Source organism: Dendropsophus ebraccatus, chromosome 8 (assembly GCF_027789765.1).
Source record: "Dendropsophus ebraccatus isolate aDenEbr1 chromosome 8, aDenEbr1.pat, whole genome shotgun sequence".
Taxonomy (NCBI): Eukaryota; Metazoa; Chordata; class Amphibia; order Anura; family Hylidae; genus Dendropsophus; species Dendropsophus ebraccatus.
The window spans coordinates 108,941,345-108,965,506 of record NC_091461.1 but is presented as its reverse complement, the minus strand read 5'-3'; the positions used below and the strand labels follow the sequence as shown (position 1 = coordinate 108,965,506).

Genomic DNA, 24,162 nt, shown 5'->3' with positions numbered 1-24,162 from the left:
CTGCATAATCCCTGAGTTGTCTAATATTCTTGGTATCGACACTCAGCTTGGGTCACTAAGCAGCTTAGGCCTTTAGGGTATGTTCACACCAGGCAGATATGGGCCTAGAACCCGTGCAGGATAGCGGTGAAAGTTTTCCGAGTGTATCAGTCCGGATTGTATCAGCTGACTCCATTGTTGTCACACCTTCACGGCAGATTAAACAATCAGCTGATATAAAGGTGATGACTCCAGGTAGGTCGGGCAAAAAAAAACATAACATAACATGTAAAGAGGTAGTAGAGCTGAGTTTGTTGCTCGGCTCAACTCATGAGTATTTATCATTACATTATTACAGGGGGCCTGTCCAGCTAGTACAGGCCTTTTCCCCAATGCAGATGATATGGCAAACTGATGATCCTTGTTGGAAATGCTGTAACACATGAAGATAGGACGGCAACCTGATAGTAGAGTCCTGAGAGGGGACCTGGCTCTAGAACACTGTTATGTCCTAACATGGTACTGTATATGGGTGGGTGGTGTTAGATCCGGTACTGCTTTCTACCTTCCCCAAGTCTTAAATGAATTTTATTTGACACATCAAGTAATATATTATTATTATTATTATTATTATTATTATTATTATTATATTCAAAGCCAACTGGACCAAAATCATGTATAGGTGCGAGAAATGTAGTAGAGCTGAGTTTGTCACTTGGATTTCTACAGCTTTTATCCTATAGTTCAAAGATAAACTCAAGTCTTCTACATACACAATATACTGTATACTATATTGTATTACCATGTCCAGCCAATACACCCAAATTGCCACTCAGTCCCTCCTTGGGCAGCAGAGCTTGCAATCTAATCCTGTCATTACAGGCACTCAACAACACAATGGCTTGTTTAACACAATCAGTTGACAGCGAGTAAAAGCAGGTGTTCCTTACACACCTATGCAGTTGGTGAAAGTGTGAATCGCACAGCGTTCATCGAACATATGCAGAACGGATCACGTCAGATTCTTACATTTAGCGTGTTTGTCAGAAATAAATAAAAATACTGCTACACCCAAAAACAAACTGTTCCATAAGTGGTAGAATAGTGAATAGTGCAGAAAATTCGACAACGTGTTCAGCACTGCTACATCTACAAGTGGTAATAGAGTGAGGATCTGCTAACATTGTTGCACTGTATTCAAGTTCAGGATTTTTCACTTGCAGATGTATCAGGGCTGAACTTGTTGGTCTAACAATCTCAGCTCTGCTACATCAAAATATTTTAAAAGTTCTAAAACTTTGAGACATACCATATCCAGGAGTGACGCCGACTTGGGAAGGCTTTCACCGTCAGCATGGCTAATGCGTTGCGACACTGTCTGTGTACAGTACTTGCACTATGGGGTAGCTGTCACTCTACGTCCTGCCCTCTCACCCTGTGCAATAAATCTTCAACCCCCGAGCTGGCGATGACCATTCAGCATGAAGTGTACGGCGGTGCCGGCGGTCCAAAGAGTCCTGTTTCGTCAGCTAAAACAGAAGGTTTTCGAGTCCCGTCTCTAATCTGTTCAGTACAAAATCCTTTTCTGTTGACCGGCTAAGGAGTTTAATAAAGAATTCAGGATTCTGTTTTCAAACAAAGCCTTTGTTTCTTTTTCCAGGTACAAGCCTTAAAAGTAAAGAGCGAGACATATTTTGAGGTCCTCTGCCAAAGTCCACATGACCGAGATTAGTCAAGTAAAATTTCATTTCTTCACTCCGCATCATGTCAGGAGCTGCCGTACGTCCTGTTTGACTAGTTCTAGATTATTTAACCTATTGAATGAAAACGCAGGAACACCTAACACGTGAGATCAAATTTCCTGAATGACAAACCCTATAGCACAACCGCACTGAACGCCAAGGTCTCCCCGGGCTCTCGTCACTGCCTAAGCCACGGTGAAAGCAAACGTAAAACTATTTGCTGAAATGCGATTAGCCATTGCAAAAGGACTTTCATTTTAAGTGTCTTTATGTAACCCTTTCACTGCCTTGTAACATTAAAGAGCACTCATAACTACGAGGACTAGCAAAGTGAACAGGATGACAGTGTAAGGAATAGCTCTAGGTAATGACTGTAAAGAATGTAGTATATGTATGCTGCTCCTTGTAGGCTCCTTAAAGAACACAGGTTCAATAATAATACTGCCCTCTATATGCAAGAATATAACTACTATAATACTACCCCCTACGTACAAGAATATAACTACTATAATACTACCCTCTATATGCAAGAATATAACTACTATAATACTACCCCCTACGTACAAGAATATAACTATTATAATACAGCTCCTATATACAAGAATATAAGTACTTTAATACTGCTCCTATATATAGGAATATAACTACTATAATACTGCCCCTATATACAAGAATATAACTACTATAATACTGCCCCCTATATACAAGAATATAACTACTATAATACTGCCCCTATATACAAGAATATAACTACTATAATACTGCTCCTATATACAAGAATATAACTACTATAATACTGCTCCTATATACAAGAATATAACTACTATAATACTGCTCCTATATACAGGAATATAACTACTATAATACTGCTCCTATGTACAAGAATATAACTACTATAATACTGCTCCTATGTACAAGAATAATAACTACTATAATACTGCCCCTATATACAGGAATATAACTACTATAATACTGCTCCTATATACAAGAATATAACTACTATAATACTGCTCCTATATACAGGAATATAACTACTATATATAACCACCTGCGCGGTGGTACACGGGGCAATATGGTTTGATCAATTCATATACAGACACTCTGGTGTTGATTTTTAATATAGGCCTGGCGGCATTAGTATCAGCCATAGATGGGATGTGCAGCCGTTCCATTCTCTCCAGTTCGTGTTTTGCAATTCTCCCTCTCTGAACAGCTAGCACTCCTTTATAAGACCCACATGACCAAATTTAGCAGGATATGTCTGTGCTCACATGTCTGGACCCTATGTCTTCCCCATTCTGTGAGAGCAGCAATGGTAAGTGCAATACCATATCCATACTTGTGTCGTTTGGGGGCAGCCTTCCCCGCCGGTGGTGCTGGCTGGGTTTTGGTGGGGCTTTTTGGGTCTGGTCCTGTGACATTGGGGTTGCAGGGCCGTTCCATGGCCTCCCTTCCCTGCACGTGCACGCTTTGCGGGGTTGGCGGTCGCTGACCGACACGGTGTGGAGTTAGCGTAGGGACCCGTGTGGACCAGAGGACCTGCGCGGTGGTACACGGGGCAATATGGTTTGATCAATTCATATACAGACACTCTGGTGTTGATTTTTAATATAGGCCTGGCGGCATTAGTATCAGCCATAGATGGGATGTGCAGCCGTTCCATTCTCTCCAGTTCGTGTTTTGCAATTCTCCCTCTCTGAACAGCTAGCACTCCTTTATAAGACCCACATGACCAAATTTAGCAGGATATGTCTGTGCTCACATGTCTGGACCCTATGTCTTCCCCATTCTGTGAGAGCAGCAATGGTAAGTGCAATACCATATCCATACTTGTGTCGTTTGGGGGCAGCCTTCCCCGCCGGTGGTGCTGGCTGGGTTTTGGTGGGGCTTTTTGGGTCTGGTCCTGTGACATTGGGGTTGCAGGGCCGTTCCATGGCCTCCCTTCCCTGCACGTGCACGCTTTGCGGGGTTGGCGGTCGCTGACCGACACGGTGTGGAGTTAGCGTAGGGACCCGTGTGGACCAGAGGACCTGCGCGGTGGTACACGGGGCAATATGGTTTGATCAATTCATATACAGACACTCTGGTGTTGATTTTTAATATAGGCCTGGCGGCATTAGTATCAGCCATAGATGGGATGTGCAGCCGTTCCATTCTCTCCAGTTCGCATAACTACTATAATACTGCTCCTATATACAAGAATATAACTACTATAATACTGCTCCTATGTACAAGAATAATAACTACTATAATACTGCCCCTATATACAGGAATATAACTACTATAATACTGCTCCTATATACAAGAGTATAACTACTATATTACTGCGCCCTATATACAAGAATATAACTACTATAATACTGCTCCTATATACAGGAATATAACTACTATAATACTGCCCCCTATATACAAGAATACAACTACTATAATACTGCTCCTATATACAAGAATATAACTACTATAATACTGCTCCTATATACAAGAATACAACTACTATAATATTGCTCCTATGACTGAAATTGTTACGTCTGATCTGTCACTTCTCATACACAGAAGCTGATGGGTTAATAAGAAGCTACAGATTGTAGTTATAGATTTTATCCTGTATCCTATAGTATCAGTGACGTCAGGCACTTTGCATTAGATGACTGTGTTTCCTGTAGTTCAGGGTTCTTTCACTCTACAGCCGATATCTGACTATGACGCACACAAACCACGAAATGTAAAATGCTGATGAATATGTATATGTACACATTGGGGGAGATTTATCAAACATGGTGTAAAGTGAAACTGGCTCAGTTGCCCCTAGCAACCAATCAGATTCCACCTCTCATTCCCCACAGACTCTTTGGAAAATGAAAGGTGGAATCTGATTGGTTGCTAGGGGCAACTGAGCCAGTTTCACTTGACAGCATGTATGATAAATCTCCCCCTATGTATTTATATATGCATACAATATATATTGCAGTGATAGTTACAGTTTGCATTATGCTCCAAAGATACCTTTACTAATCTCCCGGCATCCCTTGCTTATTCGGTGTCTGGTATTCTGTATTATGGCAGCATAACAAACACAGGGCAGTCATCTGATATGCTCCTCTGCGCACAGGATTGTCTATAGACTCAGTTATATGGGATTCCAGTGCCCTGGGGCCTGCATGAGTGATACACAGATTAGGTAGCGGCCTAGTCCAAGGAGTTTATTGGAGTCCATTGGAGTGTATTACTACAGCTTGGCCCCATGCATGTGAATAATGTTGATCTGCATTACCAGATGCAACCTGTGGACAAGAGTGGCGCTGTTTTTAGAAGAATGCAGCCATGTGTCTCTTATCTCATACAGGCCCATTGGCACATCACATTGAATCAGCTGACTGCAGATAGCAAGTGATGGTATACATATATATGACTATTTGACCGAATCCTGCCCTCCCCCATGGGCATTGTGGGCAGCGTACATGGCACCTGTGGCTGGCATGTGTATAATGCACTTCTATGGAGGTGCCACTATTCCTTTCCTTCCTATAACCTGAGTGACCCCCTGTGTTCAGCGACCACCCCCGCCGGACGTCTCAGTGCTCGCCTGTACCTGTGTCTGGTTTGTCCTCATTTATACAATACTGTAATCTACATCCTGAGATTCTCTCCCAGCGTCTCTGAGGTTCATCGTGAGGAGTAGAACGCGCGCACTATTCCTATAAGAGAGCCTGGCGGTGACAGCTGATATATTTGTGACCGCAGTGTTGTGTTTCTGTGCAGTGATGTGTGCGCTTCATGGGGAATCACTGGAGAGATGTGGACAATGAAAGAGAGACACGAAGGTAGAGAGACATGAGCCAAGGAGAAAGAGAGAGGGATAGGGATGGAAGAAAGAGACATGAGCCAAGGAGAGAGATGGGGAGGGAAGAAAGAGACATGAGCCAAGGAGAAAGAGAGAGGGATAGGGATGGAAGAAAAAGACATGAGGCAAAAAGAGAGATGGGGAGGGAAGAAAGAGACATGAGCCAAGGAGAGAAATGGGGAGGGAAGAAAGAGACATGAGCCAAGGAGAGAAATGGGGAGGGAAGAGACATGTTCCAAAGAGAAAGAGAGAGGGATAGGGATGGAAGAAAGAGACATGAGGCAAAAAGAGAGATGGGAAGGGAAGAAAGAGACATGAGCCAAGGGGAGAGATGGAGAGGGAAGAAAGAGACATGAGCCAAGGAGAGGGAGAGATGGGAAGGGAAGAAAGAGACATGAGCCAAGGGGAGAGATGGAGAGGGAAGAAAGAGACATGAGCCAAGGAGAGGGAGAGATGGGGAGGGAAGAAAGAGACATGAGCCAAGGGGAGAGATGGGGAGGGAAGAAAGAGACATGAGCCAAGGAGAGGGAGAGATAGGAAGGGAAGAAAGAGACATGAGCCAAGGGGAGAGATGGAGAGGGAAGAAAGAGACATGAGCCAAGGAGAGGGAGAGATGAGGAGGGTAGAAAGAGACATGAGCCAAGGGGAGAGAGAGATGAGGAGGGTAGAAAGAGACATGAGCCAAGGGGAGAGAGGGAGACATGGGGAGGGAAGAAAGTTACATGAGCCAAGGAGAGAGATGGGGAGGGAAGAAAGAGACATGAGCCAAGGAGAGGGAGAGAGATGCGATGGGAAGAAAGAGACATGAGCAAAGCAAAGAGAGCAAGGGAGGGAAGAAAGAGACATGAGCCAAGGAGAGAGATGAGGAGGGAAGAGATAGATATGAGCCAAGGAGAGAGAGATGAGGAGGGTAGAAAGAGACATGAGCCAATGTGAGAGATAGGGAGGGTAGAAAGAGACATGAGCCAAGGAGAGAGAGATGGGGAGGAAAGAAAGAGACACGAGCCAAGAATAGAGAAAGAGAGATGAGGAGGGAAGAAAGAAACATGAGACAAGGAGAGAGAGAGAGAGAGAGAGAGAGAGAGAGAGAGAGAGATGGGGAGGGTGGAAAGAGACATGAGCCAAGAGAGAGAGAGAGAGATGGGGAGAGTAGAAAGAGACACGAGCCAAGAGAGAGATGGGGAGGGTAGAAAGAGGGAAAGAAGTATGGGAAGGGCAAATAAAGACATGGACCAAGAAAAGAAATAGATGAGCTTCAGGGTGAGAAGAGATGGGGACTACAATAAAAGGTATCTTCTCTATCACAAGCAAAGGTGGACATAATATAATACAATTCTGTCTGTCTGCAGCTACCAGTAGGAGGCGCTCACTAGAAACATATGTGTACAGCTCACATTGAAGTCATCTGGTGCCATAGAAATACCTATGTAATGATCTCCCCCTAGTGGCAGGTGCCTGCTTGCTGTGATGAGTGTTAGGGCCCTTTTACACGGCCATGGACAGATGAAGATTGCTCAGTGTAAAAGGACCCTTAGGAGGAACGCTCCTACTTCAGGAGACTCCTAGACAACCTACACACAGTGTGTACATTCCCATAGGTTTATAGTTACGTCAATGGTCGTTAAGATGCCATATGTAAGGGGAGGCGGCTTATAGTGAATGAAGGAGACACAACCACAGTAGGGTAAAGGACAGACAACGCCTAGAAAGTAAAGCAGCCACCTGAGCAGGTATTAGCACAGGTCTGCAGGGAGGACTATATAAGCTTTACATTGTACTATCATCTCATATGTCAACACGATAACATCTTCCTTATTACATCATCCCTCATTAAGACATCAAGATAAGATGATGATGTCATCAGGCAGGTGGGGTCACATTCCTTCTCTGATCTTCTACTTGTCTTAAGGTAATTGTAGTGCACAGATAGACAACCCGCCCATCATCATCGTCAGCTTGATTTACTGCACAATAATACACTTCCTTATCACTGGGCGAACACATGAAAGTTCTTCTGCTCCATTTTCCCATGACAACACTGCACATTGGGTCATGGTGACATTGTGTGGATTCAAAGAAGTCAACATTAACATCAATGTCCACATCATAACTACAACAACTATGCGCAAATTGCAGAGGAGTGGTAAGGAATAGGTGCAGAAGTGTACGCACCCTTCAAACAACAACCCTACAGCACGGCGACGTATGATTATACCTATTATAAAAGTGCTGAACATTGTTATTTTTTAATTGAGTTTTCTGAGAATTGCTTCGTGGGCTCAACTCTCTGCAGAAATACTCGCCTGTTGGCAGTGGGAGGGTTAACCGCTGCAATATATTACAGATCCCTTATGTACGGCTTTTCTTTAGCATGTTGTTTGCAGCTCTGTTAACAATATACATCACACTGCTCTGCGACATAATAACTGGTTTTCTTTCCCAGTGACACTGAAAATACAGCACTGAATACAGCATCTACTTACATCGCCCAATTTAGAGCAATATAATACAGGAAACAGAGGAGACGCTTGTACAAAGTGCCGCCAGTGCATGTTAGGTATCCTATAATTGCTTGTCTAACACATACCTGCCTTATAGCCATGGAAGTGACAGGGTATCATAGTATGCACACCGTCACATAGTGACCTGTACTGTCTGAGCAATGCATTCTGTAAAGATTATTCTTCTATATGACAACTGCTAACATTAAATGTGGCGAAAACTGTGCCAATAAAAATTGCTGTAAAAAAAAAATCTAAAAATTATTTTACATGTGGTACCGCAATGGGGTCCCCTAACTCCCCACTTTCCAAAATATGTGGCAAAACAGCACAGAGATCCATGCAGCCTGTATGATGGGGCACATTGACCTAAGAAACTATAATATGGGCCTGTTTGCAATCTGAGTGCTACAATATTGTACCTTTTTTGAGGTGACATATTATTCCATAGAGGCAATGGTAGCAAAGCATGCAGTGAAATTGGAGAAACATGGAGGTACAGTATGAGCCCATAGATTTCTCTGTATACAGGTAAAGTGTTGCCCTCACATAATTTTGTTATAATGTTATTTCTCTGTATAAAGTGTGGCCCTCCCATGACATTCCTGTTATTTCTCTGTATATAGCGGTGCATTCCCTTGAGGTTCATGTAATTTCTCTGTATATAATGGTGCCCTTTCATGACGTTCCTGTTATTTCTCTGCATATAGTGGTGCCTGCCCATAAGGTTCATGTTATTTCTCTGTATATAGTGAGGCCTTCCCATAAGGTTCATGTTATTGCTCTCTATATAGTGAGGCCCTTCCATAAGGTTACTGTTATTTCTCTGTATATAGTGAGGCCCTCCCATAAGGTTCAAGTTATTTCTCTGTATATAGTGAGGCCCTCCCATAAGGTTACTGTTATTTCTCTGTATATAGTTTGGCCCTCCCATGAGGTTACTGTTATTTCTCTGTATATAGTGTGCCCCCCATAAGGTTCATGTTATTTCTATGTATATAGTGTGGCCCCCCCATAAGGTTCATGGTATTTCTCTGTATATAGTGTGGCCCTCCCATAAGGTTACTGTTATTTAAAGTTCATGTTATTTCTCTGTATATAGTGGTGCCCACCCATAAGGTTCTTGTTATTTCTCTGTATATAGTGGTGCCCACCCATAAGGTTCTTGTTATTTCTCTGTATATAGTGTGGCCCTCCCATGAGGTTCATGTTATTTCTCTGTATATAGCGGTGCCCTCCCATGATGTTCCTGTTATTTCTCTGTATATAGTTTGGCCCTCCCATAAAGTTCATGTTATTTCTCTGTATATAGTGGTGCCCTCCCATAAAGTTCATGTTATTTCTCTGTATATAGCAGTGTCCACCCATAAGGTTCTTGTTATTTCTCTGTATATAGTGAGGCCCTCCCATAAAGTTCATGTTATTTCTCTGTATATAGTGTGGCTCTCCCATAAGGTTCATGTTATTTCTCTGTATATAGTGTGTACCTCCCATAAGGTTACTGTTATTTCTCTGTATATAGTGTGTCCCTCCCATAAGGTTACTGTTATTTCTCTGTATATAGTTTGGCCCTCCCATAGAGTTCATGTTATTTCTCTGTATATAGTGGTGCCCACCCATAAGGTTCTTGTTATTTCTCTGTATATAAAGTGGCCCTCCCATGAGGTTCCTGTTATTACTCTGTATATAGTGTGGCCCTCCCATGACATTCCTGTTATTTCTCTGTATATAGCGGTGCCCTCCCATGACATTCCTGTTATTTCTCTGTATATAGCAGTGTCATCTCATGATGTTCCTGTTATTTCTCTGTATATAGCAGTGCCCTCCCATAAGGTTCATGTTATTTCTCTGTATATAGCAGTCCCCTCCCATGATGTTCATGTTATTTCCCAGTATACAGTGGTGCCCACCCATGAGGTTCATAATTTATGTTTTAACATGGCGGTGCCCACTCCAAATGTGACTTTGTTGTTAAAGGGATTGTCCAGCGCTACAAAAACATGGCCACTTTCTTCCAGAGACAGCCCCACTCTTGTCTCCAGTTCAGGTGTGATTTGCAACTAAGTTCCATTCACTTCAATAGAACTGAGTTACAAAACCCCCACCCAAACTGGAGACATGAGTGGTGCTGTCTCTGGAAGACAGAGGCCATGTTTTTGTAGCATTGGATAACCCCTTTAAATGCAGCTGTCTCCTTAAAATTTTCCATCCTTGTTGGATAAAACGTGTGTCTTTCTATAGAGTACAAAAACCGAAAAAGAGGAAATGGAGGATAGGAGGGGGGTCATGATGAAAAGTATGTAAAACACCTGACACATGTGATCCCAACCCCGGCAGATAGAACACAAACATCTCATTTACGGTCCCCATGTCCGCTTTCACTCGGGGAATTAGGAGCCTTGTCCGTGTGATTAAAAGAATATCCCAAAACACTGCATGGAGTAAATGGAGCGTGATGGACTATGTATCTTACCGTTTCAATGTCAGCTCACAGATCTCATTAAAAGCCAGGCCTCTAAACTCTGCAGGGGAAGACTTCTGAGACCTTAGGGCGATGGTCTACAGGACGGGCCTCACAAATCTCCTCTCACATCACATGTCTAAGAACTAAATGAGCAAAACATTCTCATTCTAATAATTACGGACGTTGGGGATAAAATAAATACTGACAATATCGACCGTAGTCGGCCACAAATGTATTCTTTGTTGGACAATGCCATTTGATTACTAAGTTCCTACAGGTTGTTCCATATCGGAAACTCTAAGTCCAGGGGCGTAACTAGAAATGACTGGGCCCCAAAACAAACTTTTGATTGGGGCCCCAACCCCCTCAATCGACCACTACGCCATAAACACACTCAGCTCTACACAGGTTCTGTACACCATATAAATTACAGTACAGTTATATTAAGTGACTCACAGGGGACGTCTTCTCTGATCGGAGTTCTTTCCTTTTCATCTTCTCCATCCGTCCTGGGCCATTATGAGAACTTCTCCGAGCCACGAATCCACAGAATCTGCCAGACAGACATATTAGACTCCTCACTCTGGCACCATCCTCATCTCTATACACACTGCACATCTGTACTGTCCCCTTTACACGCTCATTTAGTGGGTAGCCCTGACTCTATGTGACCCCCTAATAATATATGCCCCCCTCTGTGTATTCCCTCTCCCCCTTTGTTGCCCCCCCCAAATAGATGGCCCCTCTCCCCCCATGTTGCCCTCCTTATAGATGGCCCCCTCTCCCCCCACCCTCCCTTATAGATGGCCTCCTCTCCCCCTCCATATAGATGGCCTCCTCTCCCCCCTCCTTATAGATGGCCCCCTTTCCCCCCACCCTCCCTTATGGATGGTCCCCTCTCCCCCCACCCTCCCTTATAGATGGCCCCCTCTCCCCCCACCCTCCCTTATAGATGGCCCCCTTCCCCCTCCCTTATAGATGGTCCCCTTCCCCCCTCCCCCCTCCCTCATAGATGCCCCCCTCTTCCTCCCCACCCTCATAGATGCCCCCTCTTTCCCCCTACCCTCATAGATGCCCCCCTCCTTCCCCCCACCCTCATAGATGCCCCCCTCTTTCCCCCCCCCACCCTCATAGATGCCCCCCTCTTTCCCCCCCCACCCTCATAGATGGCCCCCTCCCCCCCCCCCCCACCCTCATAGATGCCCCCCTCTTTCCCCCCCACCCTCATAGATGGCCCCCTTTCCCCCCACCCTCATAGATGCCCCCCTCTTTCCCCCCACCCTCATAGATGCCCCCCTCTTTCCCCCCACCCTCATAGATGCCCCCATCCTTCCCCCCACCCTGCAGGCTGATAAAAAACAAAACTTAACTCACCTGACAACACGCTCCCACGTCGATCCTCACTTCTCCTGGTCTGTCCTCGGCTGCTGCGCGGCTGCCGGGGGTGTCGCGTCTTATCCCCGGCAGCGCGCGCATCCCAGAGCTCCCTGCGCGCCGGAACCGGAAGTCAGGGCCCAAGGCGCGCAGGGAGTTCTGGGATGCGCGGCTGCCCGGGATAAGACGCGACACCCCCGGCAGCCGCGCAGCAGCCGGGGGAAGACGGAGCCCGACTCTTGTGACCGCAAGCAAAACAATGCTTGCGGTCACAAGAGTGATTGATCGGGAGGGCCCCGCGGGCCCCCCTTCGTGCCCACTGCCTGGACCCCAAACAGCTGTAGCACCCGGGAGGCCTGCTCGGCCGCCGGGTGCTACAGGCTATGTGAGCTCCGGGGGCCAGCGCCACGGGCCCCCGACACGGCGGGGCCCCGTAGCGGCCGCTACGGCTGCTACGGCGGTAGTTCCGCCAGTGTCTAAGTCAGGATAAGGGAACCTTGGCTCTCCAGCTGATGCAAAACTACAACTCCCATCATGCCTGGGCAGCCAAAGCTAAAGCTTTGGCTGTCCAGGCATGATGGGAGTTGTAGTTTTGCAACAGCTGGAGGGCCACAGGTTCCCTGCCTGAAGTGATCAGCATTTAGATTAACTGCTCAGTTTCGCTGCAGTGCCTCCACAGGGGAAATGAAGTATTACATCATAATAAATAAAATTCATAGATAATTCATTCTTCTCCTTGTATGATCCTGATATCTCCTTCCCTCCATGTCACTCCCACAGGTATCCAGGAAACTGAGATATGTGGAGTAGAGATGAGCGAACCTTGTGCACTCTTGGGTTCATGTGAATCGCTCGATTTGATTTCTGGTGGCTGCAGAAGTTGGATGCAGCCCTAGGGAGTCCTGTAAAACATGGATACAGCCTATTGCCTATGGCAGTATATATGTTTTCCAGGACTTCCTAGGGCTGCATCCAACTTCTTCAGCCACTGGTAATCAAATGCCGCACAATCGGGTTCAGACCAAGGATGCTCGAGTTTCGCTCATTGCTCTAATACAGAGTTATTTGCAGGATCCTCACACTGTAGATCAGAGTCATCTGTTCATTCACTGTATAATGGAGGTACAATTATTTTTAAAGGGGTTCTTCACCAAAAAGTTTTTTCTTTCTCATCAACTGGTTCCAGAAAGTGCCAGAGACTTGTAATTTACTTCTATTAAAAAATCTCAAGTCTTCCAGTACTTATCAGCTGCTTAATGTCCTGCAGGAAGTGGTATTTTGCCAGTGTGGAGAGCAGGAGGGGTTTTCTATGAGGATTTGCGATTGCTCTGGACAGTTCTTGACATGGACAGAGGTGGCAGCAGAGAACACTGTGTCAGACTGGAGAGAATACACCCTTTCCTGCAGGTTATACAGCTGCTGCTAAGTACTGGAAGACTTTTTTTTTAAAGAAGTAAATAGCAAATCTCAAGCACCAGTTGATTTGAAAGAAAACTTTTTTTTGGTGAACAACCACTTAAAGGGTGATTGCCCTTACTAATAATTTAGAGTGTTTGCAGGCAAAAATCAGGGAGAAACCCAATGTATCCCACCCATTCCTAGGGGATAAAGTCCCACCTGAATACATCAGCCACAACTACACATCTCTATTATATAAATATTCTAATATTCATGTAAATTGGATGTTACTGAGGTGGAAAAAAAAAGATATTTAAACAATTTCAGAAACAAAGTCAGAGAGTCCGGTCAGCGTGTAAGAAAATTGCGCTGTGTTCCTGCCAATTTAGACCTTGTGGTGTAATTTCTAGCAGATTAGGGAAAATGGAGGCATAGCGAGACCCAGCAGGACGGCATGAAAGGACTCAGAAGTCATATTTCGAAACACAATATACAAGTTACTTGCTGGAATATTTTGTTGTTTACCAGAAAAATCGATGAAAATGCCTCCTAAGGGGACGCTTAGAAAAGAGACTTGACCAACAATTAGAGCTTTTGTGGAAACGCTTTGCATCTGAAATGCGCTCCATACGGCTCGCTCTGTATATGAAATAATGGCCGGGCTCTGAGTACTCTAAATCGCATAGTTATGGTATTCATCTGCACACATGGTTAATTCGCTGCCAACATGATATTTTACCTATATATATATATATATATATATATATATATATATATATATATATGTACAAAAGATTGCAAACAGTTTGTTATTGAGTTGTCTGTTGTTTATTGGTTACAGTATAATCTGTTTATGGGAAAGCTGGGTAAGGACTCCGCGGGTATTCCCCGATTGTGGAGCTGCAGATCTAGAGCTTAGAAGGCATACCCTTTATGTTCAGCGCATGTTCTATGACAGGTTTGGTGAGTGTTGTGGAGATACAGGTTCAAAGCTAAGTAGGATTGCCCCCTCCCCCCCCTTTTTTTTTTTGCAGCTGCGGGTTTAGTACTCTATGCATCTTCCTTGATTGTGAAGCTGAAGCTGAAGAGATTAGTGGTTTTGCCTATTTGTGAAACAGCAGTTTTAGAACTCAGTGGGTTTTCTCTAGTTGTGAAGCTGCAGGTTCAGAGCGCAATGGGTTTTCTCGGTTTTTGAAGCTGCAGTTTGAGAGCTTAGGGGTTTTCTTTGTTTGTGGAGCTGCAGGTTCAGAATTCAGTGGGTTTCCTTTTTTGTGAAGCTGCAGGTTCAGAGCACGGTGGGTGTTCCCTGTTTGTGGAGCTGCAGGTTCAGAGCTCAGTGGGTGTTGCCTGTTTGTGGAGCTGCAGGTTCAGAACTCAGTGGGGTTTCTCTGTTTGTGGAGCTGCAGGTTCAGAGCTCAGTGGGTGTTGCCTGTTTGTGGAGCTGCAGGTTCAGAGCTCAGTGGGTTTTCTCTGTTTGTGTAGCTGCAGGTTCAGAGCTCAGTGGGGTTTTTTTTGTTTGTGAAGCTGCAGATTCAGAGCTCAGGGGGTGTTCCCTGTTTGTGAAGCTGCAGGTTCACGGAGCTCAGGGGATGTTTGATGTTTGTGGAGTGAAAGGTTTCGAAGTTCAGTGGGTTTCCCTATTTATTGAGCTGCAGGTTTAGTGTATAGTGGGTGTTCCAAAGATAAATGGCCTTAGGGTATATAATAGGAGGTGTATAAATATCAGCAACCTGCTTTAAACACATGTTTCTGAAGGGTCCAGGAGTTTAAAGTGGTTATTTAACAAATTCACATAAAAAGTCTGTTAACCACTATTTTAATAAACTCTGTACTATTTCCATCCTAAGGCTATGTTCACACTAGGTATATGTCCGGCCGCATATTTTTCGCGGCCGGACATATGCGTGTGAAACTCCGGCCAGGGATTAACGTAAGATGCAGCCGGCTACGTACGGTCCGCGAACTTACGCCAGTAGTCTACTTACGCTTCCCGAGCGCCGTACGTAGCGATCTGACAGCGGCCTTTTACTTGGAAATCTTCGGCTAGCCCCGGACACCCCACAGAACCTTTTGGATCGGCAAAGAAAAGTGCAGAAATGAAGAAATCACCACTCTGTACGGGACCGCATGTTACGCTACGGGCGTAAGTTACAGCATTTCCGTCCTCAAACAATGGTCTGGTTCATTTTTTACGGCGCCGCATACGATCCTGGCGTAAGTTCTTACGTAGTGTGAACTGTGCAGCCGTAGATCGTATACTTTCCATTGTACGCAAACTACGTAAATCTCCGGCCGCTTATTCACGGAACGCGATACGGCTGGAAACTTATGTAGTGTGAACATAGCCTTACTATAGACGAGCATATGCATCAATCTAGTGTGCATAGGTCTCTATAGGAGCTGTGGTTGTTTTGTAGAGTTGTTTGATCTTTCCTGTTTTAGATTTATCTAATGATATCTAAAAAAAACGATAAAGACGATGATAACAATAATTATTGCAATAACCATAACAAGAAGGATTTACCCCAAACAGACCAAACACACGGAACAGCAGGGATTGAGGCCTGAGAAAGCTCTTGGGACGTGGACTGTATCGGGGTAGTCACTACCTGGGTGAGCTTGGCACTGTTTTGTAAATACCCGCCCATCATCTCCCTCCCTGACCGCAGCCTGGCATTGAGCTGCACTGTGCCATTGTTCTGGCTGCAATGAAGACGTACTTCTCATCCTGGCGCACTTCTTAAACAACCAGTGCTTGTTTCATTGCGTTTACATACAAATAAACATGTATCATGAACAAATGTTTTGATACTGAAATGTCCGTCCGTAATGAATGGAGGAGGGGTATACTGTGACGCCACTCGTCCTGAGGTCATCACAACTATGTCTGCACTAGGGCTTAACATGGTAAAATATTAGCTCCATGTATGTAAAATAGAGAATATATAAAATGGCTACTATGGGTCTTCTGGAATGAGGCAGGTAAGCGGGCTATAGGCATTACATAATAATATGGCGGAATCTGCAGATTACTATGGGACTGTCCGACCATCTGAATGTATATTGTCAGGCATATTGGATTTAGCCATAACTGATAATCCTTTTATTTTTGGGAACATATGCCGTCACCAGAGGTGTCTGACAGCGGCTTTCTTCCCTCTCCCCATTTAGAATATATGCATGATCAGCCTAAAATTCATGTGTTTGGTGGGAGCAGGAGAGATCTGAAATGTATGGCACCTAAAGGGGTACTTTGGCATACCCCATAGCCACAGCCTCGCCCAAACACTTCTTCACACAATCATAGGGTAGTGCCACACACTGCAGATTATTTGCAGCAGAAAATATGGCGAAAGCCAAAAGTGGATTCATACCATAATGCATACCGTCACGCTGTTACTGATTAATAATACCAGTATATATATTATCACCACATCTTCACCGCATAGTGACTAAGACATCAATATAGTGACTAAGACCACCATACCATTACTAAAATCCACTATACCAAGACCAATAATACTAGTAGCTAGCCCTTCCTTCACTCCCACACTGGGTCACTTACACACTGCAGTAAATAAGGGGTTAAGCAAAAGGACACAGGAGGCCCTTATCTTCCCTGGGCCCCCTCCCTCCACGGGCCCCATAGCAACCGCCTTCCCTGCCTCTATGGTAGCTACGCCACTGACGTATACTAGTGTAAAGTAGTAGCTGAAAGGAGGCTTATTTTTATCTTTGCCATAGAGCCCCCATCCTTTATGTAAACTACTGTCTACTACAAGTCCTCTCTGTTATGGTGGTGTATAGTGACATCCAGCACTTTCAGTCCCGATAACCACCATCTTAGCACTGGTGTGTTGATTTCCAGGAAAGAGGGTAGCGGAGTTCCATTTTATGTCTCCAGGTTGGAGTTCCCCTTTATGACATATCTTTACTCTATATGCCTGACTGACATACCGCAGCAATTGATTACTGAATATGGTAAAATGGTAACCCTGCTTGCAGAACGTTCACTAGAATATAGCAAAGTCTTTACGATGTCGCCGCCTTTATTGCCCTGCTTTAATTGAAGCATTTTTTCCTGTGTACATACCCTGTGTAAAGAGAAGGGTCAACCTGCACAGTACACAAACAGCAAAGGTCTGAGAGCGCTCACAATAGTCCTCGCTGTGCAAACACTATATAAATGGATTGTACCTTAATAAATGAGCATCAGGAAAAGTTCATTTAAAGGGAAATAGGGTCTGACTGATGTTATTAGTGTCACCGAGGGCATCAACATTAAGGAAAACTCAGGTGCCAGTCAGGGAGCTCCACTGGCTACTAAGCCTCAGATAGATGGGAGTAGAAAAAGAACAACTTTAAATACAGAGTCTGCCAATGGGGTTGATAACTCTCTGCCCCTATAGTGCTAATGTGCACAAACCCAAATATATTTCCCATATGATTCTACATTCCAGTTGGTTACATGGTTATGTATATGGAACAGTATCCTGTAACTAATTCTGTACTTGAGAGTGAAAAATCTGAACATTAACCTCTTTAACCTGTCAGAAAGTTATGCAGATTTGTAATTTAATTCTATTTACAAATCTTGAGTCTTCCAGTACTTATCAGCTGCTGTATGTCCTGCAGGAAGTGGTGTATTCTTTCCAGTGCTCTCTGCTGCCGCCTCTGTCCGTGTCAGAAACTGTCCAAAGCAGCAGCGGTAAATCCCCATAGGAAACCTCTCCTGCTTTGTACAGTTCCTGAGATGGACAGAGGAGACAGCAGAGAGAACTGTGTCACACTGGAAAGAATACACCACTTCCTGCAGAACATACAGCATCTGATAAGTACCGGAAGACCTGAGATTTTTAAATATAAGTAATCTGCAAATCTATATAACTTACTGACAAATAAAATTGCTGGCTTTCCCCTTTAAGATCAGGTACACCTATGTCTGGTTATCTGGAACCACTCCAGATGGGTGCAACAAGTTTAATCTCCCATGCCAACAGGTGCCCCATAGCCTTAAAAGGGAACTCCGGTTAAGAAAAACTTGTTTTCTATTTAAAGTACATTAAAAGTTATATAGATGTGTCTATACAATGTATTACCATATCTGTGCAGTTCTGCCACACTGGTAGCTGATAGAAATCCAGGAAGTGAAGAAAAATGGCCTCTGTGCCAATCCTCATTGTCTCCTGCTCCCACTGCTCTCCCCCCTTAGGAGACAAATCTTCCATGCCTCTGTCTCACATTGTGTGTGTTTGCTGAGCACAGGCTGATGATGCAGACAGGAGGTAGCAGGTGTTTCAACTTCGCTGATTGTGCAAAACTCTGCAGTGAAATTCGGGCTGTGTTCACACATGTTGGAGTGTCATTGCAGTACTGCAGCATCTGCACAAAAATGATGCAGTAACACAATAAAATGATGCTAAACGGCAGAGAGGATAAGAGCCGACACTGCCAATCCCACCTGCACAAAAAACAAGACATAAACAGTATATGCATTGTAAGATAATCCCAGATAATTTCCTCATAGTGGGGCTCAACTTCAAAGATACAAGATGCTTGATTATAATATGTGAGTGGAGATGAAAAGAAAAAAAAAATTAAATTTAAAAAGTTCTTTGCTTTATTCCAATATCAGCATTACAGGTAGAGAATACAGCGCGCTGTGCGGGTGGGACCACAATGAAATCATAAATTACTGCAAATAATTCAGTCACACAATGAAACTGCAATGTGTGAACACAGCCTAGATGTTCTGCAACAGCTTTGGGCGGGGAATGGGCAGGGTGGGGGACTGTGATGGAATAGCTGAGGGAAAGCATTGCATGCTGGAACCTGTAGTACTGTGTACAACTGATAAACCAGGAAGTGCAGAAACACGAAGCAGAACAACCCCCCCCCCCCCCCCAAAAAAAAAAAATAAATAAATAAAAAAAATGGATTTTTGGTAGTTTCAAAACTGGGATAGACAGGTGAGTAATGCTATATGCTTCTTCAGAAGGTTCATTTTTTTAACCTCTACCTGGAGTTCCCCTTTAAAAGGGACCTGGCAATGGAACTATGAACCACCTGGCAGAAGTGGAACATCTTTCTAATCTGATGAAATCACATTGGATCATCAGAGTACATGAAGCAGGCCTGGGACACCACAACTCAGCCCCCCCCTCACTGGCTGCAGCAGGAGCCTCCCCCCCACACACACTGACTGCAGGAGGAGCCTCCCCCACACACACACTGACTGCAGGAGGAGCCTCACCCCCACACAAACTGACTGCAGGAGGAGCCTCCCCCCCACACACACAATGGCTGCAGCAGGAGCCTCCCCCCCCCACACACACACACACACACACAAAGGCTGCAGCAGGAGACTCCCCCACTGACTGCAGCAGGAGCCTCCCCCCCACACACACACACTGGCTGCAGCAGGAGCCTCCCTCAGTGGCTGCAGCAGGAGCCTCCCCCCCAGACACACACAATGGCTGCAGCAGGAGACTCCCCCCCACACTGGCTGCAGCAGGAGCCTCCCTCAGTGGCTGCAGCAGGAGCCTCCCCCCCAGACACACACAATGGCTGCAGCAGGAGACTCCCCCCCACACTGGCTGCAGCAGGAGCCTCCCTCAGTGGCTGCAGCAGGAGCCACACCCGACTGGCTGCAGCAGGAGCCTCCCCCCCCTTTTACAACGGCTGTGATTATTACGGAAATATACCTTACATAGCAGTCTATGGGATCCTGGCCGGAGCGCATACACAGAGTATACGCTCCGGCCGGGATCCCTCGCGGCACCGCAAAGAACTGACATGTCAGTTTTCTGCGGCAGCTATTCAGTGAATAGCAGCCGTAGAAAACCATGTCAGTGCACGCTATTGAGCGAACGGCTGCGGCAGTGTGCAGTGGAGAGTTCTGATGCGGGCGCGCACGGATGCGCCCGCATCAGAACTCTGCGGCAGGAAAGATCATCCGGCCAGTACTGCAGGCCGAGATGATCTTTTCAGAGACTGGCCGTTCCGTGATGAACGGCCGGTCTCTTACTGCATGTGAACATGGCCTGAAAGCCAAAAAGTTTAGGTATTGTTTTCTTTTTTAGGTTTTACCATTTTATGGTGGAATCTGGCGGGGCTTTCTAAGTCAAATTTTAAGGGAAATGCATCATAATATTAATTTTGGGGTGATATTCTTACACAGAGCTGATGCTGAGATGTTGTGAGAGTCTGATTAAGGAGCCAATGTGATATCAGATTATTGGATTTTCTGCTTTCTTCCTTCCCTAATCTAAGGCTTCCATCAGGGCTTCCTATGGCGAGTATTGGAAATTCATGATATACTTATGGGCTATAGACCAGCGTCAGGTATCAGAGAATTTTACAGTATTTCTAACACACAGAAAACCTTCTACATACAGTAGGTGATTCATGCTTTTCCAGAAAGCCTGGGACAAAGAGAAGCAGAAGGTGCTCACACAATTGCTATATTCAGTTCATATCTGTGTGTGTGGGTGTCATGCAAATGGCCATTTTATCCTGTCATTTAGTATTTTAGTACACGGTCGTATTGTGACAGTGTAACAGTGTGACTCATTGAGAAATCCTTCTATGATGGAATTTAGAATGCAGGAGAGGCAAAGCACACCTAGAAACCAGGGTAAGCTCATCCAAACAGGTAGGGGACGCCATGGCATCTACGACCAATAGGATAGCAATGGAATAGACAAGTACAGGCCCGGTCTGGTTGGCCCAATGAACCTATAATACCCACTTTGTTTAGTAACACTCTATTACCTATGTACAGCATCAGTGGCCTCTATCCTGTGCATTGGACCAGTAATGGGGTGCATCTAGCAAGTGAATTGGCTATGTTGGATGAGGCCATAGCAGTGCTCCCCAACCTGTGACTCCCAGCTCTTGCAAGCCTACAACTCCCATCATGGGCTGACATCTTTAAATGAAGATCCAAAAAAGTAACTTAAAATCTTAAGGCTGGGTTCACACTACGTATAACACCGGACGTTCTGTGGCCAGTCCGGTGTTACTGAAGACCATCTCGGCCGGTACTGCATTAGCGGCCGGTTGATCTTCATTTCTGGTGAATTCAGATGTGGGCGCACACCAATTCACCGCTACACACAATGGAGTGTGCGGCCAGAGCCGCATGCCCCATTGTGTGAACTGACATGTTTTGTGCGGCCACTATTCAATGAATAGCGGCCGCAGAAAACTGACATGTCGGCCAGATGGAATCCTGGTCGGAGCATATACTACATGTATACGCTCCAGCCGGGATTCCATTCATTCACATACAATGTATGTTTTGCAATTTGCAACAACGGCTGTGATTTATACAAAACATACATTATGTGAACATAACCTAAAGGTGTACAAATTGAGGTGAAAACTATATCTATGGACTCCATGAACTGAGAAGGTTGAGAGGCACCACCTGGAGAAGGAAACTAAGGCTTTTGGGGGTACTGGTTTAGGGAGATTTACAGGCCAGGCAATGCTCCCTGGGAAAAGGGTCTGCATCAGCTTCCCTCTGGAAATAAAAGTGCTGGCTCTCTAGTGCCACCTATTGAAAGTAGGTTCCCTTTGCGGGATCCAAACTGGTCAGCTGGCCCTACTAGGTTGGTTACTCTTCCAGAGAGAGATGTGCTCTCTACTACCTCTAATGAAGGGCGTCTTAAGTATAAGACCCCCACATATGAGCCGAAGATATTTCCCAGTACACCACCTATAAATGGGTTTGTGTGTAACCAGTTTGACTTCTATAAGTAACTGTACCAAGCGATATAGAAATACATTACTGTATACGGAGCTTTGGCCTCCCAAGGCCTCCAAATGTCGTGGGAAAGAGGAGAATCAGACATGCTGGGTTTATATCCAGACGAGAACGCTGACAGCAGCCAATTGTATATGTGTATAAGTGTCAGCTGCACAAGCCATTGGCCTATAGCTATCACAAGCAGCAGGTATCAGAGGGGCAATGTTTCTCCTTGAGGAGAGCACCATACATGCAAAGCAGCTCTGATGACAATTTTTGGAGGTAGATTGAAATTAGTGTTTGATAAGAAGCCTTAGAACATGGCCGGAGAAGACAAACCTCCATCTGGAGACTTGTCTGGCTTGGCTAAAAGAAGAGGTTTGGCCATTTTGAAAATCCTGGGGGGTATTTCATAACGAGTACACACTTACCTCTCCCCGTTCACGCGGTGAGCCACGGGACTGGCCTTGGGACCCTCGCCGGAAGACCCACGAGCCTGCCCCGGCTGCTTGTAGAGGCGTCTTGCCCCAGTCACTGACTGGCTGAGCGGCCAGGGTTGTGACGTTGGCAGCAGAGGAGAGGTAAATTCGCATTGTTATCAAATTCCCCCTTGCCCCCGCCGGCTGCAGGATTTTCAAAATGGCTGCACTGCTCTTTTAAATCCCTAGCTGTGTTCTAAGGCTTCTTACCTGGCTTGAAGGGAAAGCTACCTTCTATAGGTGGCGTCAGAGAGCTGCTTTGAATGTCCTTCTTCCCAGTAGAGGTCAAGTGATACATTTCTAGATGTGTATTATGTAAGAATATGCCCAAAATGAGCACGTCCTCCATACAGTTCCCATCTAATGTGCCCAATATTGTACAATAGAACATTTTTTGGACTGTACCCTACACTGTTGTTTTTCTGCAGGGCGAGGCGCATTTTTTTGCTATATCCCACGCAGTTCAGGGGACGCACATTCAGTTATGAGCAAATATACAGGAAAAGACTCCTTCTCAGTGTTTAATAATTTCCTTTCTGTGTTTGGAGAAAATATTGTTTTTCATTACGGTCTCCGCATCGACCTTTTCCTTCTTTGTTTTTTTTTTTTTTGTTTCACAGCAATAATCATCATCATCGGGACTTTTCCATGAAATAGGCAATCGCCCCGCGTGTCATGTGGAGGTCTCTTCTCCCGGGCAGCGCGGATTAACTCTGTTGCTAAGCAGCCTGATACCGCAGACCTTACATTTTATTTCCATTAGAAAGCAAATTATGAGGGAGAACACAGAGAGATAAGTATCGGCTGTTCAGCTATGGTCTGTGCCCTGAAATATATACTTAACTTGGGATGGAGGAAAAACTGAGATTGTGGGGGCCGCATAATGTCTGGAGGGCGAGGACAACAAGGCAGGTGTGTTCTGTACCCAGCAGTGATGTCTGTATTAATGTGCAAATACCATGGAAATGACACACCATGCATGCAAATCCAGCTCCTGTCTATGTGTGGCGCCGTCATCGGATATTTGCATATTGTTATTAACAGGTTTTATCATCACTGTATTCACTTTAACTATTTCTAATATCTATATTCTTTCTTTCTATCTATCTATCTATCTATCTATCTATCTATCTATCTATCTATCTATCTCGTATCTATCTGTAGCAGTGATATGATAGAATCAGAGATTTGATCAAATCCCGGGAAATGATGAAATGATCGCGCTGTTCCATCATTTCTCTAGGGAATTGATCAAATCACTGACCCCTTTCAGGGAAATGATGGAATGAACTCTATCATTTCCCCCTGTGACATAGAAGTTGCTTACTCTCTTCTCCCCCCAGCCTGTCCACTCTGCTCCGCGTCCAACTCCGCCGCCTCTCTGCTCCCTGTTCCACTCATTTCCCCTGCTACATGCCTCCTGCTCCCCCAGCCTGTCCGCTCCACTCCCCGTCCTCCCCTGCCGCCATATGCCTGCCGGGAGGTGTGCCTCTCTGCTCCCCGTCCGCCTCTGGTCCCGTCCGGCCCGCCCTACGACATGCCTCCTGCTCCCCCGGCCTGTCCACTCTGCTCCTCATCCGCCCCAATGCCGTATGCCTGCCGGGAGGTGTGCCGCTCTGTTCCCCCGTCCGC

At 45.3% G+C, this 24,162-nt stretch overlaps 1 protein-coding gene across 2 annotated transcripts in view; it reads right to left on the bottom strand.

Annotated features, from left to right (window-relative positions):
• The window catches only part of PDE4B (phosphodiesterase 4B), a 226,194-nt gene that overhangs the window by 145,305 nt on the left and 56,727 nt on the right, over nucleotides 1-24,162 (bottom strand). The window contains exon 1 of one of the 2 annotated variants that reach the window (XM_069981386.1): nucleotides 1,289-1,776. The exons of the other annotated variant lie outside the window; for it this stretch is intronic. Within the exon in view, the coding sequence (XP_069837487.1) occupies nucleotides 1,289-1,335 (47 nt within the window). The 5' untranslated portion in view covers nucleotides 1,336-1,776. Of the gene's footprint in view, nucleotides 1-1,288; nucleotides 1,777-24,162 lie in introns of those variants that run through there. 2 annotated transcript variants of the gene reach the window in all.